Raw genomic sequence first — 22,891 nt, forward strand, 5'->3', positions numbered from 1 at the left:
AGCAATTCTCTACAGACACCAAGTGGGTATCCTACAATTCAATTCACTTCTGACACTGTGTACCTGGAGTTAGCATCAGATCCCACAGATTAAGGGCTCAGTCCCATAAAACTGCCCCCCTTACTGCTTAAGCTGCCAGTCACAAGCAGCCGGTCCTCAGGTTACACAGAACTTCTGTCTGACTTGGCTACAAATCGAGAGTTACCATGATCTCCTTCTTTGAGTTCAATAATTGGCTAGAATGGCTCCCAGAACTCAGGGAAATGGTTTATTTACTAGATTACTGGTTTATTGTAAAATGATGCAGCTCAGGAACAGCAGGTGGAAGAGATGCATGTGGGAAAGGGTGCAGAGCAACCATGCTGTCTCTGAGTGCACCGGCACTTAACTGTGTTCACCAACCCAGAAGCTCTTTGAACCCCAACATATAGCCATTTCTTATGGAGGCTTCATTACATAAGCACACTTGATTAAATTATTGACCGTTAATGATTAGTGCGGCTTCCAGCCCCTCTCACCTCCCCAAGGTTGGGAGTGGAGACCGTAATTTCCAATCTTGTTACCTTGTCTTGTCCCCCTGGCAGCCAGCTCTCCATCCCTTAGAGGTTTTCCAAGTCGCTTCATTAACCTTGGTTCTAGCTTGGTTGAAAGTTGGTTGTTATGAATATCAAAAGATACTCCTTTCACCTTTATCACAGTTATCACTTAGGAAATTTTAGAAGTTTTAGGAGCTCTGTGCCAGGAATGGGAAGAAGTCCAAATATATATTTCTTATTATAAATGATGATAACATAGTATCTGTTAGATATCGAAGTGTAATTTATCCAGGTAGTTGGACATAAAAGTTTGGAACAGAAAAGTGGCTTTCGTTGGTTTTCAGCAAGGAGAGCAAAGGGAAAAAGGGCTTACAGAGAGGTTGATCAGGGAAAGAAGACATAATTGATAGAACAAAGTGTCTTGTAGACTTATACTCATGAGACCGGTATATCATTTATTCATCAGTGAGAAGTTAAGTAATGTATTGGCTATTCATGTTCGCTGCATACTCTTCCTATCAGCAAACTGACAAGAGAATTCAAATCATGATTAGTATATCATTTGAGCAAAGCATTAGAAAGGAAGTCAGATAGGCTCAATGGCTTGTGTCTTATATGATGGTTTGTGGTGGTCATTTGCGTGTTAACTGCCTAGAAGGTTGCTTTAAGAGTCATTTTGAAGAGAGGGGATCAGTTCACTTTAAGTAGAATTCTAAAATACAGGCATTTTTATCAAGTTCTAAATGGATCCTACCCTTTTTGGAAAGAATATACAGTTATGAGTGATGTCAACAAAATAATTCCTAAGACTCTTTTCATCCTTATTTTTGTGCCTAAAAGAACAGAGAGTAGGTTTATTCAAATGAGCAGTTTGACATTGTTTAAACCTACTTTTTCTTTTTTCTTTTTTAAAGAAATGGCTGCAAGCAACTGACCTCACTAGAGAAGTATACCAGCACTTAGCCCACTATGTACCCAAAATCTACTGCAGGGGTCCCAACCCTTTTCCACAGAAGGAAGACATGCTGGCACAGCACCTTTTGTTGGGACCCATGGAGTGGTACCTTTGTGGTGAAGATCCTGCGTTTGGCTTTCCAAAACTTGAGCGAGCAAACAAGCCTTCTCATCTTTGTGGTCGTGTTTTTAAAGTAGGAGAACCTACATACTCTTGCAGGTAAAATACTTTAATTTTCTCTCTAAAAGCCTCTTGTTTTTACCTTTTTTCCCCCGAAACCTTATGTTTTTGTTTTAAAATTATGAAATACATATTAAGAAGTGGATGCAACAAATATGTATGGTTTCTTAACTAACAATGAAACAGATATTTGTATAATTATTTTCCAGGCCAAGAAATAGAACAAACATCATCAGCATTCCAGAAAACCACAGTGTGCTTTCTCCCTCCCTTTAATTAGCTGCTACCCTGGCACCTGTAATAATCACTTCTTTGCTTTCCTTGATAATTTTTTTAGTTACGTTTCTTATTGATGTTCAAGGTATCTCACATTTGGCCATTGGGAGCCCTATCACACTAGCATTGTCCTTTGCACATTCCTGCCCTAGTTTTTGAGTGCTTCTTTGCTTCCCTGCACAAGATGTCCACAGCTCACTTTGTACTTACTCTGATCCACATGTGAAATCAGCCATTTCTACAAGGAGTTTCGTTTCAGGTAGGAAAGGTAGTTAGAAACCATTATCTGGGTGCTATATGTACTTTCTTGCCAAGGATAACGTTGCCTCTTTTAAAATTTATTTAATTTCTTGTTGAGAACTGAGTATACAAGGGTAGAAGATGAAGAGGAAAGTCCTGTCTCCTTTAAGACCATCTATTCCTATTTCACAGAACTAGTCATTGTCAACAGTTTTGTATGTATCCTTCCAGAAATTTTCTGTGCATATGCAGGCCCATATATATGACTGTCTTATACGTAGATGGAATTATACGTACAAAAGGGAATATGTGTTTTATATACTGGGTTACATTTTCCTGTCTGTGTTTAACAAAATCTTGACTTTTGTCCATATCAGCTGATATTGCTATTAAATATGGCATTGCGTGATTGTACAATTTATAGAGGCATTATGTAACGTTTTTTTTCCTTAATACTTTTTCCTGTAAGACTTTAAAATTTAATAAGTTCAATTTTGGTTAAGGCTTGTAGATGTCTATGGTAGTCTTTCTTTATAAGCATGGTTAGAATATCAGTGGAGATCCTTTTTTTATATTTTGAGATAATGTTAGACATAGTTTTTTTGTTTGTCCTTATAAAAACTTTTTTGAGTTCTCTATTGATATTGGAAGCAATAAATCTAGTTTAAGTTCATGATATGCAGATGAGGAGACTGAGATACACTTGTTCCAGGAGGGTCCTTTTGTAGCAAAGGAATCCAGTTCCAGCACATGTATTTGAATGTTGTATCTTTTCATCTTCAGTCTGGAATATTTTGTCAGGGTCTTTGTTTTCCATGACCTTGATGCTTTTGAAGATTACCAGCCAGTTATTTTTTAAATCTGTCCATTTCGTTTATTTGATTCACTTTATGATTGGAGTCAGGTTGCATCTTTCACAGGAATATCACAGAAATCACATGTTCTCATTACACCTTATATGTGGCATGTGATTTTGATTTGTTGATAGTTGGTGATGTTAGTTTTGATCTCTTGAGTAAGGGATGTCTACAAGACTTCTCTACTGTGAAGTTACTCTTTTACTCTTTGTAATCAATAAGGGTTTTGTGGGGAGGTACTCTAAGCTATTAAATACCCTGTACCCTAATCAAACGTTCAATTTATTTGTTTATTTATATCAGTAAGTAGTCATGGAGGCCCATTATTATTGTGCTCAAATAGTTATGGCTTTGACTCTTGGGAGGCCCTTCAGGCTTTGTTATTTTCATGTCCTCATCATTCTTTGAACACTTCCTTGTTCTAAAAGAGATGTTTGGGGTACTTTGCTCTGCCCTAGACCTGAAATTAATCATTTCTCTAAGGAGCCTAGTTCTTTTTAAGTTGATACTAGAGTTAAAAAGTAAGATATTAGGTGTGTTTGTTGCTATTGGTATGTTACTAATCCCAGGCTCTCTCAGTGGATCTATATTTTATATCTGTCTGCAGATAACATGTTGAAAATCATGCATTTACAATAATCTGTCCAGTTCCAATCCAGTACCACAGGCTTCTCTCATTTTCTCCTTTTGATATTTGTAACTTCCTTTTCTATGAATCTGATTCTCATTATCCTAAATATATTTACTTATTTGATCATTTCCTTGTATGCAACCATTCTTTTGCTGCTGTTGCCATTGCCATCCAGCTCTGCATAGTGCCTTCCTTAACCCCATTTGGGCTCCACATCCTATGCTGGGCTATGGTGGCCTTCCTCCACCCCTTGTTAGGGCAGATCTCAAAGAAGTCTTACTTTCAGATGCATGGTCATGGGGGTGCCTGGGTGGCTCAGTCGGTTAAGCATCTGACTCTTGATTTCATCTCAGGTCATGATCTCAATTTCCGTGCATTTGAGATTCTGCATCAGGCTCCTCACTGACAGTTTGGAGCCTGCTTGGGATTCTTTCTCCCCCTCTCCTTCTCTGCCCTTCTCTCAATCTTGAGAGTGTGTGCTCTCTTTCTCTCAAAATAAGTAAGCTAAAAAAAAAAATAAAAACATGCATGGTCATGGCCTTTGTCTTAAATCACCTGGATGCCTGCCTTGACCAGAACTCCGAAGTCCTCTAACACTGCTTGCTGGACCTCAAGAATCTCTGTGCCACTTTTAATTCCATAGCAGCCATTCTCTGGTAAACTTGCAGAATATCACCCTTTGCTGTGGAGCCCAGCCCTTAGCCAAGAACTCACCCACAGGTGACCCGCACATAGACTTCTGTCCCTTCCTGGTCACTCCGATTCTGCACGTATTCCCTCTCTGGTGCCCTGATTTAAGGCTTCTAGCTGTTTTACCTGCTCCAAACACTGATCTCATCTCAGCTCAGTGGGACCTTTCTGCACCAATTAGATTCTAGCTCACTGTGCTACAGGTGGGAATTTACCCCCTCAGTGGGAGAGCTTCATATATTCATACAGTTTTGTAGTTGTGTACAGTAAGAGTCTGGTTCTGTTATAACTGGAAGTGGAAGTCCCAATGTTTATTTTAACAAAGAGGGTTGCTTATGTTTGTTGAACATCTTTTAGGTGCCAGATTTAATGCCAAGCACTTAATGTAAAATTATATTTAATTCTTCCATAAACTTCTGAGATACTGTCCCTGAGGAAACTGAGGCTCAGAGTGGTTAAGTGATTTAACCTGCAGTCATAAAAATTGAAACCAGGTCCCTTATGCTCGTTAAGTCCATGATCTTTTCATTTCACTTTTCACTGTTTCTCATATATTGGTCTCTCAAGAGTTTTTCACTCATATTCAGTAAAATGAGGGGAAAAATAGGAAACATGTTCTGTTTCTCTTGCAACTAAATTTGTTTAGTTCCTAAATTTCAAGAGATGTCCTTTATTGTTAAAATATTAGTATATGAAGTGAAGACAGTGAACCAAGTAGTTTTGTTTTTTTCATATTTTTAGAAAAAAAGTCAGCCCTTTTTAAAATTTTTTATGTTTAGTTTTATTTTTGAGAGAGTGAAAGAGACGAAGCATGAGCAGGGGAGGGTCAGAGAGAGAGGGAGACACAGAATCTGAAGCAGGCTCCAGGCTCTGAGCTGTCAGCACAGAGCTTGACGCAGGGCTCCAACTCATAAACTGTGAGATCATGACCTGAGCCGAAGTCTGATGCTTAACTGACTGAGCCACCCAGGTGCCCCTTTTTGTGGTCATTCTACTGGCCCCTGAAAGTCAGAAATCTGGGAACTACTGCACAATAACACTCTTGCTTCCCAAGCAGAAAATCAAGTTGCATTGTGGTACTGTCTTCTGTACTACAAAGTACCTGTAAAGAATATTAAATAAAAATATTTGGGCTGGAGAAAGAGCTTTTGGTGACAGTTTTGTGAACTTGGCCTGAATCCTTTTCTCCCTCATTATCCCTGGTTAGACTAGTCTATAAGCTATTCTTTTCTGATTGCAGTGGTTTGGCACTTATTCTCATACATATTAGGTGCTCAACAAATATTTGTTGAGGAAATGTCTATTACATTGTTCAGAGTACAGAGGACAGTTTTAAAAATATTATTTTGCTATTCCTACATGAGTTAAATTGCTTCAGAATTTCTGTTTTTTTGCCCATTTCCATACCTGTCCAGTAGCAATATCCTGTTTATTGTAAGCCACCTATTTTGGGAGGTGTTATTTGTGATTATGTACCAAAAATCCTCCCCATTCTAGATTTTTAACTTCAAATATTTAGTTATATCCAGCCAATCAATTAATAGGACAGCTGGTGCTACAGGTACAAAGACATTAATCTCCCTTATGAATTTATTGCCATCTCATTTAGTCTTTTAAAATAATTTTTTTAACATTTATTTATTATTGAGAAACAGAGAGACAGAGCATGAGCACGGGAGGGGCAGAGAGAGAGGGAGACACAGAATCTGAAGCAGGCTCCAGGATCTGAGCTGTCAGCACAGAGCCCGACCTGGGGCTTGAAACCACAAACTGTGAGATTGTGACCTGAGCCGAAATCAGACACCTAACCAACTGAGCCACCCAGGCACCCCATCTCATTTAATCTTTTAACCATAGGTACAGTATTCAGGAATTTTGTTAGTCCCAGGAATTCCATATGTGTTTGTGTGGGTCCATGCTAGAGGAGATGAGGTTGGGTACAGGTTTGAAAGCTTTATATGGAGGCCTTCATTAAATTGTCAGAGTTCTGGGATCTTCCATTACCAGAAGAGGAAGTAAGAAGAATCTTACCATCTTTTTTTTTTTTATGTTTATTTTTGAGAGCGAGACAGACAGGGTGCGAGCAGGGGACGGGCAGAGAGAAAAGGTGACACAGAATCAAAAGCAGGCTCCAGGCTCTGCACTGTCAGCACAGAGCCTGACCTAAGGTTCAAACCCGCAAACTGTGAGATCACGACCTGAGCTGAAATAAGACACGTAATTGGCTGAGCTGCCCAGAGTCCCCAAAGAATTTTGTCTTCAACAATGATTGTGGAGTAGGCTTTGGGGAGTTTGGACAAGAGAAGTGGTATGGCAGGAGGAAGAATATATTTATTTTCTGAGTGAAAATGAAAATGATGCATTGAAAACCTCATTGCTTATATTTGAAGGTTAAGTGTGTCTAAAGGATTTGTGGATGAAACCAAGTCAGAGATGATCTTCGTAGACTTCTCCTGTATTACATGTGGTAGAGTTTGAACTTGGGTATGTCAGCCTGGAGTTTCACTGAGATATAAATTCATTTCACTATGGTCTGAAGGTTTAGGTAAATCCATTCATCCCTGTTCTGGATATTCTAACTGTATAGTTAGAGGATGTATGTAATCATTGAAAAGAAAGGCACCGTGGGGAGGGGGAATACCTCATGTTGTGAGGAGAAAATTTTCACTTTGTTGACATCTAAAGAGAGTCATGAGGATATTAAAGGACAGAGAACACAAATAACAGCCTCAGCTACTCCTTTTTAAAAATTGACTTGGGGCACCTGGGTGGCTCAGTTGGTTAAGCAGTTAAGCGTCTGACTCAATTTCAGCTCAGGTCATGTCCCACAGTTCGTGAGTTCTAGCCCCGCATCGGGCTCTATGCTGATGGTGCAGAGCTTGCTTGGCATTCTGTCTCCCTCTCTCACTGCCCCTCCCCTGCTCGCTCTCTCTCAAAATAAAAAATAAACATCAGAAAAATAATTTTTTAAATATTAGACACAACACATACATTAGATTGTATCTTTCAAAAGGTACAAAAGCACATGCCATAAAATATAACCTTCTCCATCCCTTAATTTCCCTGTTTCCTTATCCAGAAGTAATCACTATTAGTAATTTCTTGTGTATCCTTTCAGATACAAGCATTTCTTGCTTATATATATAATATATATATATATTATATATGTATATATAAAATAAGCACTTGCTTATTTTATTTAAAATTTGTCCTTAAAATTGTTATATAATATCATAGACAGAGCATGCTCACTTTGTCTTATGTTTTTAATGACTGATTATTATTGTATGGATATCTTGTCCTTTACTCACTAGCCTTCTATTAATTGACATTTAGATTGTTTCTAGTATTATAAATAATACTTCACTGAATATCTTTGTATGTCTTTGTGAGCATATAGATGTAGATCCACAGGACACATTCCTAAAAGTAAAATTTCTGAGTCAAAGAAGACATTCATTTATTTCTTTTTTAATGACCGGTAGTAAAAACTTTTACAAAATGAAAAGGAGATGATGTGCTAGTCTGAGGAAGAGAGGCAGGATGGGAGGGTGGGGGGCGAAAAACAACAGAAACTACAGTGGGTGTGTGATAGGAAAGTCTGGAAAAATCTATCTTCTAGCCAGCCTTACAGGGAGAAGAAACCAGGAAGTACCAGATAGAATGTGGCAGCCAGAAAGAGGAGGCAGATTGGCCAATTACTGAACTGTAGAAGAAAGAAAGCAATGTCTGGTGACCTTCGTATAGACAGACAAGTAGCCTGGGCCAGGAGAGAAAGATTTAATCTACAAAGGGCCCTGTAGGGCCTAAGTTTGTACCACATTCTTAATAGCTTTTTCTAAACTTCGCTGTTGTCGCCTGAAGTTGGCCACACTCCAGGTTATGGGCTCTGTCCTTCAAAAGACTGTCCAAGATGCAACTGCAAGTTTAGGGATTCTCAGAGGCACACTCAATTTTGATCAGCTGGCTGCAAATTTGGGGTGTCTCCAAAGGCTACCCTTAGATTGCATAATTCACTAGAACAACTCCTAGACCTGAGGAAAATGCTGTATTTTATCACAGCAAAAGGATACAAATCAGAATCAGCCAAAGAGAGATACATAGGCAGGATTTCTGAATCTCTGAATCTCCTCCGGGCACATTATCTTCCTGGCACATCAATGCATGACAGTATACCCACGGTATTGGCAGCCAGGGACTCTTACCCAGGCTTTGGTGTCCAGAATTTTTATTGGAGTCTCATTATGTAGGCATGACTGACTGAATCATTGCCCACAGGACTTAATATCCAGCTCCACTTGCCTTCCCAGAGGTAGGGCTAATATTATGTGCCCGAAAGCCCCAACCCTCCAATCATATGGCCAGTCCCCACTCTGCATTACTCATTAGCATAATAAAGTATCAGGTGGAAGGTGCAGCATGAATAACAAAGGTACTCCTGTCACAGGGGAAGTTCTAAGGATTTAGAGTTCCCTCCTACGAACTCGGACAAAAGCCAGCCAGATTCTTTTATTACACAGTTGTTGAGAAAGCAAATGAAATCCTTTGTGTATTGCTTTCCAATATTTTTAGCATAAGGTAAACAATTAGTAAATGGCCACTCGGGTCCTGGGGATGAATGTCTCCTGTCAGTCCCATGTCTCATGTATTCCCATAAAACCCAGTGCCCTGATAACATGACATGGAGCCTATCATTTGGAAAGATGAAATATGGCTATTAGAATTCTAGGTGAGTTTCTAAACTAGATCCTTCAAGGATAAAAGTGGTTTATGTCACTACATGGCAATGAGAAAGAATGAAATCTGGCCATTTGTAGCGACATGGATGGAACCCGAGCGTGTTATGCTAAGTGAAATAAGTCAGGCAGAGGACAAATACCATGTTTCCACTCATATGTGGAATAGGAGAAACAGAGGATGATGGGGGAGGGGAGGGGGAAAAGTAGTTAGGGAGAAGGAGGGAGGCAAACCCTGAGAGGCTCTTGAATACTGAGAACAAACTGAGGGCTGATGGGGGTGGGGGTGTGGGGAAGGGGGGTGATGGGCATGGAGGAAGGCACTTGTCGGGATGAGCACTGGGTGTTGTATGGAAACCAACTTGACAATAAACTATAAAAGAAAAAAATAAATATTAAAAAAGTGGTTTATGTCTATAGCATAGAGGTTTTCTTAAACTAGAAAAACATATTCAGGAGTCTTGTGTGTGGTACTTAGGGAAGGGATTTAGGTTGGTTTCTCTGCGGAGTTCATAGTTTCTAAAATTTTTTTAAATGTTTGTTTATTTTTGATAGAGGGAGAGAGAGAGCATGAGCAGGGGAGGGGCAGAGAGAGAGAGAAAGAGAGAGAGACACACACACACACAGAATCCAAAGCTGAGCTTTTAGCACAGAGCTTGCCACAGGGCTTAAACCCACGAACCACAAGATCACCTAAGCCGAAGTCAGGATCACCTAAGCCAAAGTCAGACTCTTTTTTTTTTTCTTTTTTTATGTTTATTTTTTTAAATCATAGTTTATTGTCAAATTGGTTTTCATATAACACCCAGTGATTCTCCCCACAAGTGCCCCCCTCCATGACCATCATCCCCTTCCCCTCTCCCCCTCCCTCTTCAGCCCTCAGTTTGTTTTCAGTATTCAAGAGTCTCATGATTTGTGACCCTCTCTCCCCAACTCTCTTTCCCCCTTCCCCTCCCTATGGTCCTCTATTAGGTCTCTCCTGTTAGACCTGTGAGTGCAAACATATGGTATCTATCCTTCTCTGCCTGACTTATTTTGCTTAGCATGACACCCTCAAGGTCCATCCACTTTGCTACAAATGGCCAGATTTCATTCTTTCTCATTGCCATGTAATACTCCATTGTCTATATACCACATCTTCTTGATCCACTCATCAGGTGATGGACATTTAGGCTCTTTCCATGATTTGGCTATTGTCGAAAGTGCCGCTGTGAAGATTGGAGTACATGTGCTCCTATGCATCAGCACTTCTGTATCCTTTGGGTAAATCCCTAGCAGTGCTATTGCTGGGTCATAGGGAAGTTCTATCAATAGTTTTTTGAGGAGCCTCCACACTGTTTTCCAGAGTGGCTGCACCAGTTTACATTGCCACCAACAGTGTAGGAGGGTGCCCGTCTCTCCACACCCTCGCCAGCATCCATAGTCTCTTGATTTGTTCATTTTAGCCACTCTGACTGGTGTGAGGTGGTATCTCACAGTGGTTTTGATTTGTGTTTCCCTGATGATGAGTGATGCTGAGCATCGTTTCATGTGCCTGTTGGCCATCTGGATGTCCTCTTTGGAGAGGTGTCTGTTCATATCTTCTGCCCATTTCTTCACTGGATTATTCGTTTTTCAGGTATGGAGTTTAGTGAGTTCCTTGTAGATTTTGGATACTAGCCCTTTATCTGATATGCCATTTGCCACTATCTTTTCCCATTCTATTGGTTCCCTATTAGTTTTTGTTTGTTTGTTTCCTTTGCAGTGCAAATAGTTCATTTTTGTTCTTGATTCCCTTTCCTTTGGGTCTGTGTCAAGGAGAAAATTGCTGTGATTGAGGTGCCCCAGTTCATAGTTTCTAAACTTGTGTAAGTCACAAATTATTTTTGTCAGGAAAAGCTATCTGTTGCTAATCAGTAGGCTAATATTTATGGTATTTGTCTATACTTAAAGTATAGTCACATTTAACACTTTTGGGGGCACCTGGTGGCTCAGTCGGTTGAGTGTCCGACTTTGGCTTGGGTCATGATCTCATAGTTCATGGACTCCAGCCCCATAGTGGGGTCACCACTGTCTGGACAGGGCCTGGGTCAGCTCCTCAGTCCCCCTCTCTGCCCCTTTCCCACTTGCACTCTCCCTCAAAATAAACATTAAAAATTTTTTTACACTTGTTATTCCTTTCTAAATACAGATGGTTGTTCTTAGAGGATTTGATCATAACTCTATTTTGCCATTTCATAACCATTAAGAAAACTAAAATATTAGTACAATATGAAATCATACTTTAGTGTGGTATAAAATTTGAGTTTAACGCTTCTGTTAGATGTAAAGAAGTCAGTTTTAATTCCATTGTTTTCTTTGTATAGTTAAATTGAGAACTTTTTTATTATTATTAGATATTTATTTATTTGAGTAATCTGTACACTTGACATGGGGCTCAAACCCATGACCCCAAGATCAAGAGTTGCTTGCTCATCTGGGAGATCCAGCCAGGAACCCCGACAACATTTCTTTTTTTTTTTTTTTTCCCAACTAACTATTTAAAAACTTACTGCATGAATGTTATGTTGGGGAGTTAATGCTGCCATCAGGAATATTCTTAGAATGTGTTTCCAGGTAGTGCCTTATGATGCATTATATAAACTATTTAATGGTTTTGCTTTGGCTTAACTTTTTTTTTTTTTAACTCTGATTCTGTTGGTCTTGATAGATGAGGTTATGCTAAAATTAACAAACAACCCTACATTCTTGAAGACTTTACCCAAAATATATTCCTCAGACTGTGTGATCTGTTCAGATCAGTGAGGGAAGCGAGTGGAGGGTTCTGCTCTGGTTAGTTGCTTAATAGCATGTTACATCTCCATAAACTTAGCATCATGCTTCTTAGGGTTCAGCACAGCAAGGGAAGAGTAGAGCCGGAGGGTTTACCCAGCAAAGAAATTGCATCAGCTCCGAATTAGCCACCATGCCCATGTCCCTTCAGCCAGGACTAATCAGAAGACCTCTTTGTCCAACTGTGAAACAGGGTGGGGCAGTGTCTGGAAGAGATGCAGACTCTGTGGATGAACATTAAAAGTCTCTTCACTGATTTTTTTTAGGGCTTTTGGGTTGTTTTTCCTTCCTCCTGGAGTAGTTATGATAAAATGAGGTAATGTATATAAATAAAATACTTGCAGAACTATATTTATATATGTAAAAAAATTTTAAACCAAACAACTGAGTCTTCAGATGAGTTACTGAGCCAGGAGTAATCTGTCAAGCAGAGAGGTAAACAGTTTCACTTCTATTCTGTGTGGAAATAGAAAGCTCTAATGTGGAAGAATGAACCTCTTATTTCTAGTAAGAAGAGTTTGTTTAGTTTCTTGGCTTTTTAAAAAACTTGAAAACCTGATCGCTTTTTAAAAAGCTAAGTTCTATTTTAAGACTATTTCTTTTTGACATAAATATTCCAGAGATTGAATTCAATGCTGTGTTCGTTTAAAAAACATTAGTTACTTCTGGGGTGCCTGGGTGGCTCTCAGTCAGTTGAGTGTCCAACTTTGGCTCAAGTCATGACCCCACAGTTAGTGGGTTCGAGCCCCATGTCAGGCTCTGTCCTGACAGCTCAGAACCTGGAGCCTGCTTTGGATTCTATCTGTCTGACTGTCTCTCTCTCTCTCTCCCCTACTCCCCTTGTGCTCTCACTTGAAAATAAGTAAGTATTAAAATATATATATTAGGGAAGCCTGGTTGGCTCAGTTGGTTAAGTGTCCCACTTCGGCTCAGGTCATGATCTCTCATCTCGTGGGTTCAAGCTCCACATCAAGTTCTGATAGCTCAGGTCCTGGAGCCTGCTTCAGATTCTGTATCGTGCTCTCTCTGCCCCTCCCCCACTCACACTCTGTCTTTCTCAAAAAATAAACATTAAAAGTTTTAAATATATATTAGTTATCTCTAATTATAGATATACAGCATGAATGGAATTATACTGTATATATTGCAGTTGTGACTTTTTTTCCATTTATCAATTTGTCTTTGAGATCTTTCCCTGTTAGTATATATAACTCATCATTCTTTTCAACTGTTGTATTTTGATATTAAGTTCAGGCCATAATTTATTTGACTGCTTCATTAATGAAATTAGAAATAAGGAACTTCTAGGGCTTTTTCCTATAATGAACTATACTGCAAAGAACACTCTGTACATATCTCTTTTTACACGTCTCGGAATTTATTCTTTCTTTCATTTTTATTTATTTGGAAAGAGAGAGATAGAGAGCAAGCAGAGGTGGGACAGATGGAGACAGACCCCAAGCAGGCTTTGCACCGTCAGCACAGAGCCCAAAGTGTGGCTCAAGCTCACGAACAGTGAGATTGTGACTTGAGCCAAAATGAAGAGTCAGAGTCAGATGCTTAACGGACTGAGCCACACAGGAGCTCCTGTCTCAGTATTTTTCAAGGCAAATGCCTGGAAGTAGAATTTCAATGCTGTGTGTCATCACTGTGAGCTTCAGTATGTTGGATATCCCCTGGTCTGCACTGCTCTCTCTGCCCTGGAAGATGACAGGGAGAGGGCAGTTGATATTTCCTAGGTAATTGAGATTCCTGTAGTTGTCTGAAATGAGTCTTACATTTTTGGTTTACAGATTAGTGATCATTTTTGTTTACTCTTACCAGTTTGTTGCAGGATCAAACAGGAGTACATGGTATATAATATCAATTTTATATGTATGCCTTTGTCTAGATGTTAGGAAATAGTAGAACTATGACTAGATTACTATGGGTTGCTCCTTTCAGGTAAGGAAAATCAGATTTATGTCACCAGAATTTTCCTATTGGTACCCAATTGAGTCCTTTTTTTTTTTTTTTAAGGGAAAATTTGTATATTTCAAAAGACACAAATCTTAATTGTACATTTTTGATAATGCTTAACCTCATGTAACTCACATCCCTTCAAGATAGTCAGATTTCCATCTGACTAGATATTTCCCTCTTAGTAGCTCTAGCCCCTAGGTGACCACTATTCTGATAATTTCAACTTAGATTAGTTTTTCCTGTTATAGACTTCATAAAAATGAAATCACTCTTTTGTGTCTGGCTTCTTTTACTCACATACTATCTATCAGATTTATCCATTTGGTTATGATTACTAGAAATTTATTTCATTTTAATTGCTGAGCAGTAGTCCATTGTATGAATGTACTATAGTTGTCCATAATACATTGTCCTTTAGTTGAACATTTAGGTTGTTTTCAGTTTGAGGCTATCATGAATAAAGCCTCTAGGACTTTTTTTAACAGTTCTGTTTTTTTTTCAGTGAAAAAATTTTAAATTTAACGGAAAGAAAATGATAATTTCATAAATCATATCCATTTATGCCAACATTGTTTTATTTTTTTTAATAGTTTATTGTCAAGTTGGTTTCCATATAACACCAAGTGCTCTTCCCCATAAGTGCCCTCCTCCATGACTATCACCCCCTTCCCTTTACCGCCTCGCCTTCCCCCTTCGGCCCTCAGTTTGTTTTCAATATTCAAGAGTCTCATGATTTGCCTCCCTCCCTCTCCCTTACTCTTTTTACACCCTTTCCCCTCCCCATGGACCTCTGTTAGGTTTCTCCTGTTAGATCTATGCATGCAAACATATGGTATCTGGCCTTCTCCACCTGGCTTATTTTGCTTACCGTGACACCCTTGAGTTCTATCCACATTGCTACAAATGACCAGATTTCATTCTTTCTCATTGCCATGTAGTATTCCATTGTATAGATAAACCATATCTTCTTGATCCATTCATCAGGTGATGGACATTTAGGCTCTTTCCATGATTTGGCTGTTGTAGAAAGTGCCACTGTGAACATTGGGGTACATGTGCCCCTATGTATCAGCACTCCTGTATTCCTTGGGTAAATCCCCAGCAGTGCTATTGCTGGGTCATAGGGGAGTTCTACTGATAATTTTTTGAGGAACCTCCACACTGTTTTCCAGAGCAGCTCTACCAGTTTACATTTCCCACCAACAGTGCAGGAAGGTGCCCATTTCTCCACATCCTCACCAGCATCTTAGTCTCTTGATTTGTTCATTTTAGCCACTTTGACTGGCGTGAGGTGGTATCTGGTTTTGATTTGTATTTCCCTGATGATAAGTAACACTGAGCATCATTTCATGAGTCTGCCAACATTGTTTTAAATACAACGTATTAAAGTACTAGGTGTTATTCTGTATTTAACCTACTTCTATGTGTTTTCATATACCAAATAACACAAATCTTTCTCCATTAAAAATCTTCAGCTTTTGGGACTCTCTTGGGTGGCTCAGTCAGTTGGGCATTCGACTTCAACTCAGGTCATGGTCTCTCAGTGTGGGTTTGAGCCTCGCATTCGGTTCTGTGTAGAACCTGGAGCCTGCTTCGTATTCTGTGTGTGTCCCTTTCTCAAAAATAAATATTTTAAAAATAAAAACATTAAAATAATTTTTTAAATCTTCAGCTTTTTATGACACATTTTAGGAATATTAAGATACCATTAAGGCCTTTCTAGACAGTAATTGAATACAGTGAACATTCTTAGCTGATACATTAATTGCTGGCTGTTACTATTTGCAAACAAGTCTTTTTATGGACTTATGTTTAAGTTTTCATGGATAAATCCTTAGGAGCAGAATTGCTGGGTCAGAGGGCAAGTATATGTCAGAGTTAAGAAACTGCCAAAACTTTCTCTGAAATGGTTTTTTGTTCCCACTAGTGATGTCTGAAAGTGTGACTTGCTTCATATCCTCCCCAACATTTGATGTCATTTTTAAAAATGTTTGCTATAGTGGTATTTCATTATGCTTTTAATTATCTAATGACTAATGATGTTGGTGCAATTTTACGTGTACTCATTGCTCATCCATCTAACTTCTGAAGTTTTTCTTCCAGTCTTTTGTCTACTTTTTATTGAACAGTTTGTCCTTTTATTATTGAGTTTTGGAGTTCTTTGTATACTCTGGATACAAGGCCTTTTTGTCAGACATGTTTTGTGAATATTTTCTCCTAGTCTATGACTTGTCTGTATGGTGTCTTGATGACAGAAGTTTTTAATTGTGATGCCAATTTATGAGCTTTTTTTCTTTTCTGATGGTTGTTTCCTTTGTTTAAGAAATGTCTGCCTTCCCGAGGTGGCAAACATGGTCTCTCTGTTTTCTTCTGTAAGTTTTCTTTAATGAGCTTTTCTATTGTAAATTTTCTGTCTGGGTTTAACCTGTCTCGACCTAATTTTTTATATGGCTTGAGGTAGGGGTGGAGCTGCGTTTATTTATATGTGGATGTGCAGTTGTCCGGTACCATTTGTTATTTTCCCCATTGGATTGCTTTGGTACCTTGTCAAAATCCATTTGACCGGATGAGTCTATTTCAGCACACTCTAGTCTACAGTAGCCCCATTTTATCCACAAGGGATGCAATCCAAGTCCCCCAGTGGATGCCTGAAACCATGCATAGTGCCAAACCCTGTATATACTATGTTTTCTGCTGTACGTACACACCTGTGATAAAGTGTAATTTATAAATTAGACACCGTAATATTTTAACAGCAATAACTAATAATGAAACAATGGCTATAACAATATGCTATAATAAAAGTTATATGAATGCAGTTTCACTCTGAAAATATTTTCTTATATCATATTCACCCTATTTGTGCTGCTGTGGATGAGATAAAATGCCTATATGATGTGATGAAGTTAAGGGAATGACATAAACATTGTGAAACAGCTTTAGACTATGTGTGGCCTTCTGACAATATGCCAGAAAAGTGCTCATCTGCTTCCAGACTTCAGCTGACCACCAGTGACAAACTGCAGATGAGGGGGTCCCTGTAGCCCATTTGCTGGGATAGATGCTGCTCTTCCTGCCATAACCACATTGTCTTGCTTACTGCAGCTTTGTAGCTAGCCGTGAATTGACTAGTTTAAATCTTAAATTTCTGTGCCTTTAAATTTTCTTTTGTCTATTTCAGGTCATTTGTATTTTATGAATTTTAGAATTATAACTTGTCAATTTTTTTTTTAAGATTTTTAAAATGTTTTATTTTTGAGAGGGAGAGACAGAGTATGAGAGGGGGAGGGACAGAAAAATAGAGGGAGACACAGAATCAGAAGCAGGCTCCAGGCTCTGAGCTGTCAGCACAGAGCCCGACGAGGGGCTCGAACCCACAAATGTGAGATCATGACCTGAGCTGAAGTTGGAGGCCCAACCGACTGAGCCACCCAGGCACCCCTCAATTGTTATTTTTAAGAAAGACTGCTGAAGGTATGATTAGGATTGTGTTTAATCTATGGATCGATCAGTTGGGGAGAATTGACATTTTAACAATATTGAGTTTTCTAGTCCTTGAACATTATAATATTTCTCCATTTATTAAGGTCTTTATTTTTTTAATGTTTGTTTATTTTTGAGAGACAGAGTGTGTGAGTGGGGGAATAGACTCTGAGCTGTCAGCACAGAGCCCAATGTGGGGCTCAAACTCACGAACTGTGAGGTCATGACCTGAGCCAAAGTCAGATGCTTAACAGACTGAGCCACCCAGGAGCCCCTATTAAGGTCTTCTTTACTCTCTTTAGCAGTGTCTTATAGGATTTATGTAAAAGTTGTATGCATTTGGTTATGTTTATTCCTAAGAATTTTATGATGGTATGTTTTTTTTCTTAGTTTTAGTTTCCCATTTTTTTCTGTGAGTATAAAGGAATACAGTTTGTGTCTGATAATTAAACTTATGTCTTGTAGCCTTGTGAAATTGGCTTAGTAGTTTTTGTTGTTTTTTTGTTCCTTAGGATTTTTTATATAATCAGGTCATTTCTACATGGGGACAGTTTTATTTTTTCCTTTCCAGCTTTTTATTTCTTTCTTGTGCCTTACTGTGTTGGTGGAAGTAGGACATTCTTGCCTTGTTCCCAATCTTAGGGGAAGGTATTCAGTCTTTCACTATTCAGTATAATGTTAGATGTCATTTTCTCTTACATACCCATGGTCTCATTGAGGAAGTTCCCTCCTATTTCTGGTTCACAGAGTTTTAAAAAAATATTATAAATGACTACTGAATATTGTTCACTGCTTTTATGTTGCAGCTTTTGGGATTGTCCCCCCCCCTTTTTTAAGGTTTATTTATTTTGGGGGGGGGACAGAGAGAGGGAGAGAATCCCAAGGAGGCTCCATGCTGTCAGTGCAGACACCATGTTAGTGTCAGTCCCATGAACAGTGAAATTATGACCTGAGCCAAAACCAAGAGTCACATGCTTAGCCAACTGAGCCACCCGGGCACCCCATTATAGTTTTCCTTTTTTATTGATTAGCGATTATGTTGATTGATTTTTCAAATGTTGTTTCATTAATGAGATAAGTACAGTTTGATTATCGTGTATTGTAACTTTCATATATTGCTGGATTCAGTTTGCTAATGTTGTGTTGTCTGTCATATTCTTGTAATGTCTTTGGTTTTGATATCAGAGTTAATTCTAGCCTTATAAAATGAATTAGGAAGTATTTTTTCTATATTTTCTGAAGAATCTATGTAAAATTGATATGATTTCTTGCTTAAATGTCCAGTAGAATTTGCCAGTAAAGTAAACTGTCAAGGCCTGGTATTTTCTTTGAAGGAAGTTTTTGATAACAGATTTCTTTGATATTTATTACAGTTGCTCAGAACTTTATTTCAACTTATATCAAGAAATATGTTTCATTGTATAATGTTAAATTTATTGATATAAAGTTGTGCATAGTATTTCCTTATAATGTTGATGTCTGTGGTATCTATAATGAGGTCTCCTCTTTCATTCCTAATGTTAGTAATTTGTGTTTTCTGTCCTTAATCAGCTTTATAAATACTTTCAAAGAATCTGACTTTGGCTTTGTTAATGCTCTCTTTTATCTGTTCCGTTTCATTGATTTCTGCTCTTACTGTTACTCTTCTTTCTGCTTACTTTAGGTTGAATGTGCTTATATTTTACTCTTTAATCCATCAGTTATTGCAAAGTATATTGTTTAATTTCCAAATACTTGAGGCTTTTCTAGATGCATTGTAACTGATTTCTAACACAAATGTCCTATAAGGTTTCAGTCTTGAAATTTTTGAGATTTGTTTTATAAATCACCAACATGGTCAGTCTTGAACATTCCATATGCACTTTGAAAAGGTGTATTCTGGGCGCCTGAGTGGCTCAGTTGGTTAAGTGTCCAACTTCGGCTCAGGTCATGATCTCACGGTTCATGGGTTCGAGCCCCCATCAGACTCTGTGCTGACGGCTAGCTCAGAGCCTGGAACCTGCTTCAGATTCTGTATCTCCCTCTCTCTCTGATCCTCCCCTGTTCGCACTATCTCTCTCTGTCTCTCAAAAAATAAATACAAAACATTTTTTTTTAAAAAGGTGTGTTCTGCGTTGTTGGATATAATATTCTATAAATGCCAATTAAGACAATGTGATGGGTAGTGCTATTCAGGTCTTCTGTATGGTTATTTATTGATTGTATTATGACTAGCTTTTATATCAGTTAACTGAGAAAGGGTATTAAAATATTCAAATGTGATTATGGATTTATTAATTTCTTTTATCAGTTTATGTTTCAGTTGTCTATCAGCTCTTTTATTAGCCACATACATAGATGTTTATAATTGCTGTGATTTCCTGATATATTGACCCTTTTGTCATTATGGATTGTCAATATCCTTTATTAATTCTGGTAATATTCCTTGTCTCAGGTCTATTTTATCAGCTGTCAGTATAGCCATTCCTACCTATCATAGCACATCCATTAGATTTGGGGTTTTTTTTCCCCTTTACTTTGTGGTTACCCTAGAATTTGAAATATGTATTTACAATTAATTCAGTTTACTTTGTCTAAGAAAGTTTTTCTTTCTCCTTTACTTTTGAAAAATAATTTTGCAGGTACAGAATTCTAGGTTGATGGGGTTTTCCTTCAATATTTTAAATATTTCACCATACTCTCGTCTTGCTTGCATGGTTTCTGAGAAGTCTAGATAAAATTCTTATCTTTGTTCCTCTATAGGTATGATGTTTTTCTCCTCTGGTTTCATTATCTTTCATTTTCTGTAATCTGAAAATCATATGGCTAGGAATAGGTGGGTTTTGGGGGTTGGGTGGTTTTTTTTTTTTGGTTTTTTTTTTTTTGCCATTTATCATACTTGATGGTCTGTGAGCTTCCTGAATCTTGGTTTGGTGTCTGACATTAATTTAGGGAAATTCTCAGTAATTATTGTTCCAAATGTTTCTTCTGTTCCTTTCTCTTTCTCTTCTCTGATATTCCTATTGCACATATATTATATATTTTTTGTAGTTGTCTCACATTTCATGGATATTGTGTTATATTTTTCTTCCAGTCTTTTCTCTGTTTGCTTTTCATATTGTTGAGATACCCTCAAGCTCAAGGATTCTTTGCATAGTCATGTCCAGTCTACTAATATGCCTATCAAAGACATAATTCATTCTGTTGTAGTGTTTTAATCTCTAGCATTTCTTTTTGGTTCTTTCTTAAGATTTCGGGGGGGTGCCTGGGTGACTCAGTCCTATCCCACTTCAGCTCAGGTCATGATCTTATGGTTCGTGAGTTTGAGCCCCACATCAGGATTTGTGCTTACAGCTCAGAGCCTGGAACCTGCTTCATATTCTGTCTTCCCCTTGTCTCTCTGCCCCTGCCTTGCTCATGCTTTGTTTCTCTCTCTCTCTCTCTCAAAAATAAACACCATATACACACACACACACACACACACACACACACACACACACACACATACATACATATATATATTAATTGTATATATTAATGCACCTGGGTGGCTCAGTAGATTAAGCGTCTGACTTCAGCTTAGGTCATGATTTCAGTTTGTGAGTTTGAGCCCTGAGTCAGGCTCTGTGCTGGAGCCTGGATTTCTGTGTCTTCGTCTCTTTCTGCCCTTCCCCTGCCCCTGCTTACAATTTCTCTCTCTTTCTCTCTCTCTCTCTCTCAAAAATAAATATAAAAAAAGTTAAAAAAACAAAAAGATTTCCATCTCTGCTTACATTGCCCATCTGTTCTTGCATGCTGTCTGCTGTAGCCATTAGAGCCGATAACATGTTAATCACAATTGTTCTAAATTTCAGGTTGGATAATTCCAACATTTCTGACATAGCTGAGTCTGGTTTTAATGCTTGCTCTGTCTCTTCAAACTGTATTTTTTGACTTTTAATGTGTTTTGATAGCCAGGCATATGATATAGTAGGAAAAGGAGCTCCCTAGGCCTTCAGTGACGTTGTAGTAAGGCGTGGGAGGGGGAAACATAGAGGCCTATACTTAGATCTCAGTCTTCTAGTGAGCCTGTGCCTCCTGACTCCGAACTTCATATGTGCTTTTCAACACCAACCACAGCCCCCACCTGTCTTTCTGTGGGAAGGATAGCTAGAGTGGGGCTGGAATTGGGTATTTCTCTTTCCCAGGTCAGTTAGACTGATAAAACCCTCGCGGGTTAGGCTGTGATAATAGTTTCTTATGAGGGCAGACTATTATTTTTTTAAGTTTATTTATTTGCTTTTGAGGGGGAATTGCAGCAAAAGAAAGAGGGAGGGATAACAAGCAGGTACCACACTTTCAGTGCAGAGCCCAATGCGGGGCTCAAACTCATGAACTGTGAAATAATGAGCTGAGTAGAAATCAAGAGTCAGGCACTAACCCACTGAGCCACTCTGGTGCCCCAAGGGAAGAATTTTTAGGAACAGAATGTCCTTGCATATTTCCAATGCTTTGTTTTTTGTTTGTTTGTTTGTTTTAATACCCCTGCTGGAAACATGAATGGATTTTTCTCTGACATTCACTTTGAGAACTTAGTAGAACTCCAGGAAATAAAACTCACCAAAACGTGAGGGCCCTGATGACTGGGTCCTCTCCAGTTCCCAGTGACTGGAGTTTTTCATCTCTCAGACGTTCACACTGAGCCCCCAGCAGTCTGTCAGGTACAGTTCAGGTTTCCCTACCTCACCACTATGGAGGTTCGTGTTTGTGGGTTTCTGCTCTCACAGGTCAGTATTCTCTGGATTCATCTGGTGGTCTCTACAATTTTGTAGGTAGCAGTTTGTCCTATGGCCACACTTCTGTAAATCTAAGAAGAGTTGTTGATTTTTCAGTTTGTTTAGCTTTTTACTTATTAGGAGCATGGCAACCTCCAAACTTTGTACATGTTGGACTGGAAACTGGAAGTCTGTTCATTTTTAAAGGATATTTTCCTGAATATAGAATTCTGGGTTGATAATTTCTTTCCCTTTGCAACGTTCTAAAGATCTTGTTCCATTGTCTTCTGACCTCTGTTGTTTCTGAGAATGTCAGCTTTTTATTAGCATATCTGTGTTGCTTTGTATGAAGTGTGCTGGTTTCCTCTAGCTGCCTTCAAGATTTTTACTTTATCTTTGATTTTATTTTTTATTTTTATTTTTATGAAAGCAAGGGAGAGAGCACAAGTTGGGGAGGTAAAGAAAGAGGAGGAGAGAGAGAATCTTAAGGAGGCTCCATGCACAGCAAACCCCCAGGCCGAGCTTGACCCCACAACCATGAGATCATGACCTGAGTCAAAATCAAGAGTTGAGTCGAAGGCTTAACCAACTGAGACACCCAGGCACCCCTCTCTTTGGATTTTACCAGTGTGACTATGAACATCTAGCTGTGCATTGTTTTTAACCTATGGGGTGCCTTGAGTTTCTTGGATTATAAGTTGATATCTTGAACCAAATTTGGGAAGTTTAGATTATTATTTTTTCAGATATACTTTCTGCCTCATTTTTCCACTCCTGAGACTCCAGTTACATAGTAGTATA

General features: G+C 38.6%; 1 protein-coding gene across 5 annotated transcripts in view; it reads left to right on the forward strand.

Moving 5' to 3' along the window:
* UBR2 (ubiquitin protein ligase E3 component n-recognin 2) overlaps positions 1-22,891 on the forward strand; it is a 126,463-nt gene that overhangs the window by 7,811 nt on the left and 95,761 nt on the right. For all 5 annotated transcript variants that reach the window (XM_029943301.1, XM_029943299.1, XM_029943298.1 and 2 more), the window contains exon 2: positions 1,451-1,710. In XM_029943301.1, coding sequence (XP_029799161.1) covers positions 1,451-1,710 — 260 coding nt within the window. The remainder of the gene's footprint in view (positions 1-1,450; positions 1,711-22,891) is intronic.

Source organism: Suricata suricatta, chromosome 7 (assembly GCF_006229205.1).
Source record: "Suricata suricatta isolate VVHF042 chromosome 7, meerkat_22Aug2017_6uvM2_HiC, whole genome shotgun sequence".
NCBI classification, from domain to species: domain Eukaryota; kingdom Metazoa; phylum Chordata; class Mammalia; order Carnivora; family Herpestidae; genus Suricata; species Suricata suricatta.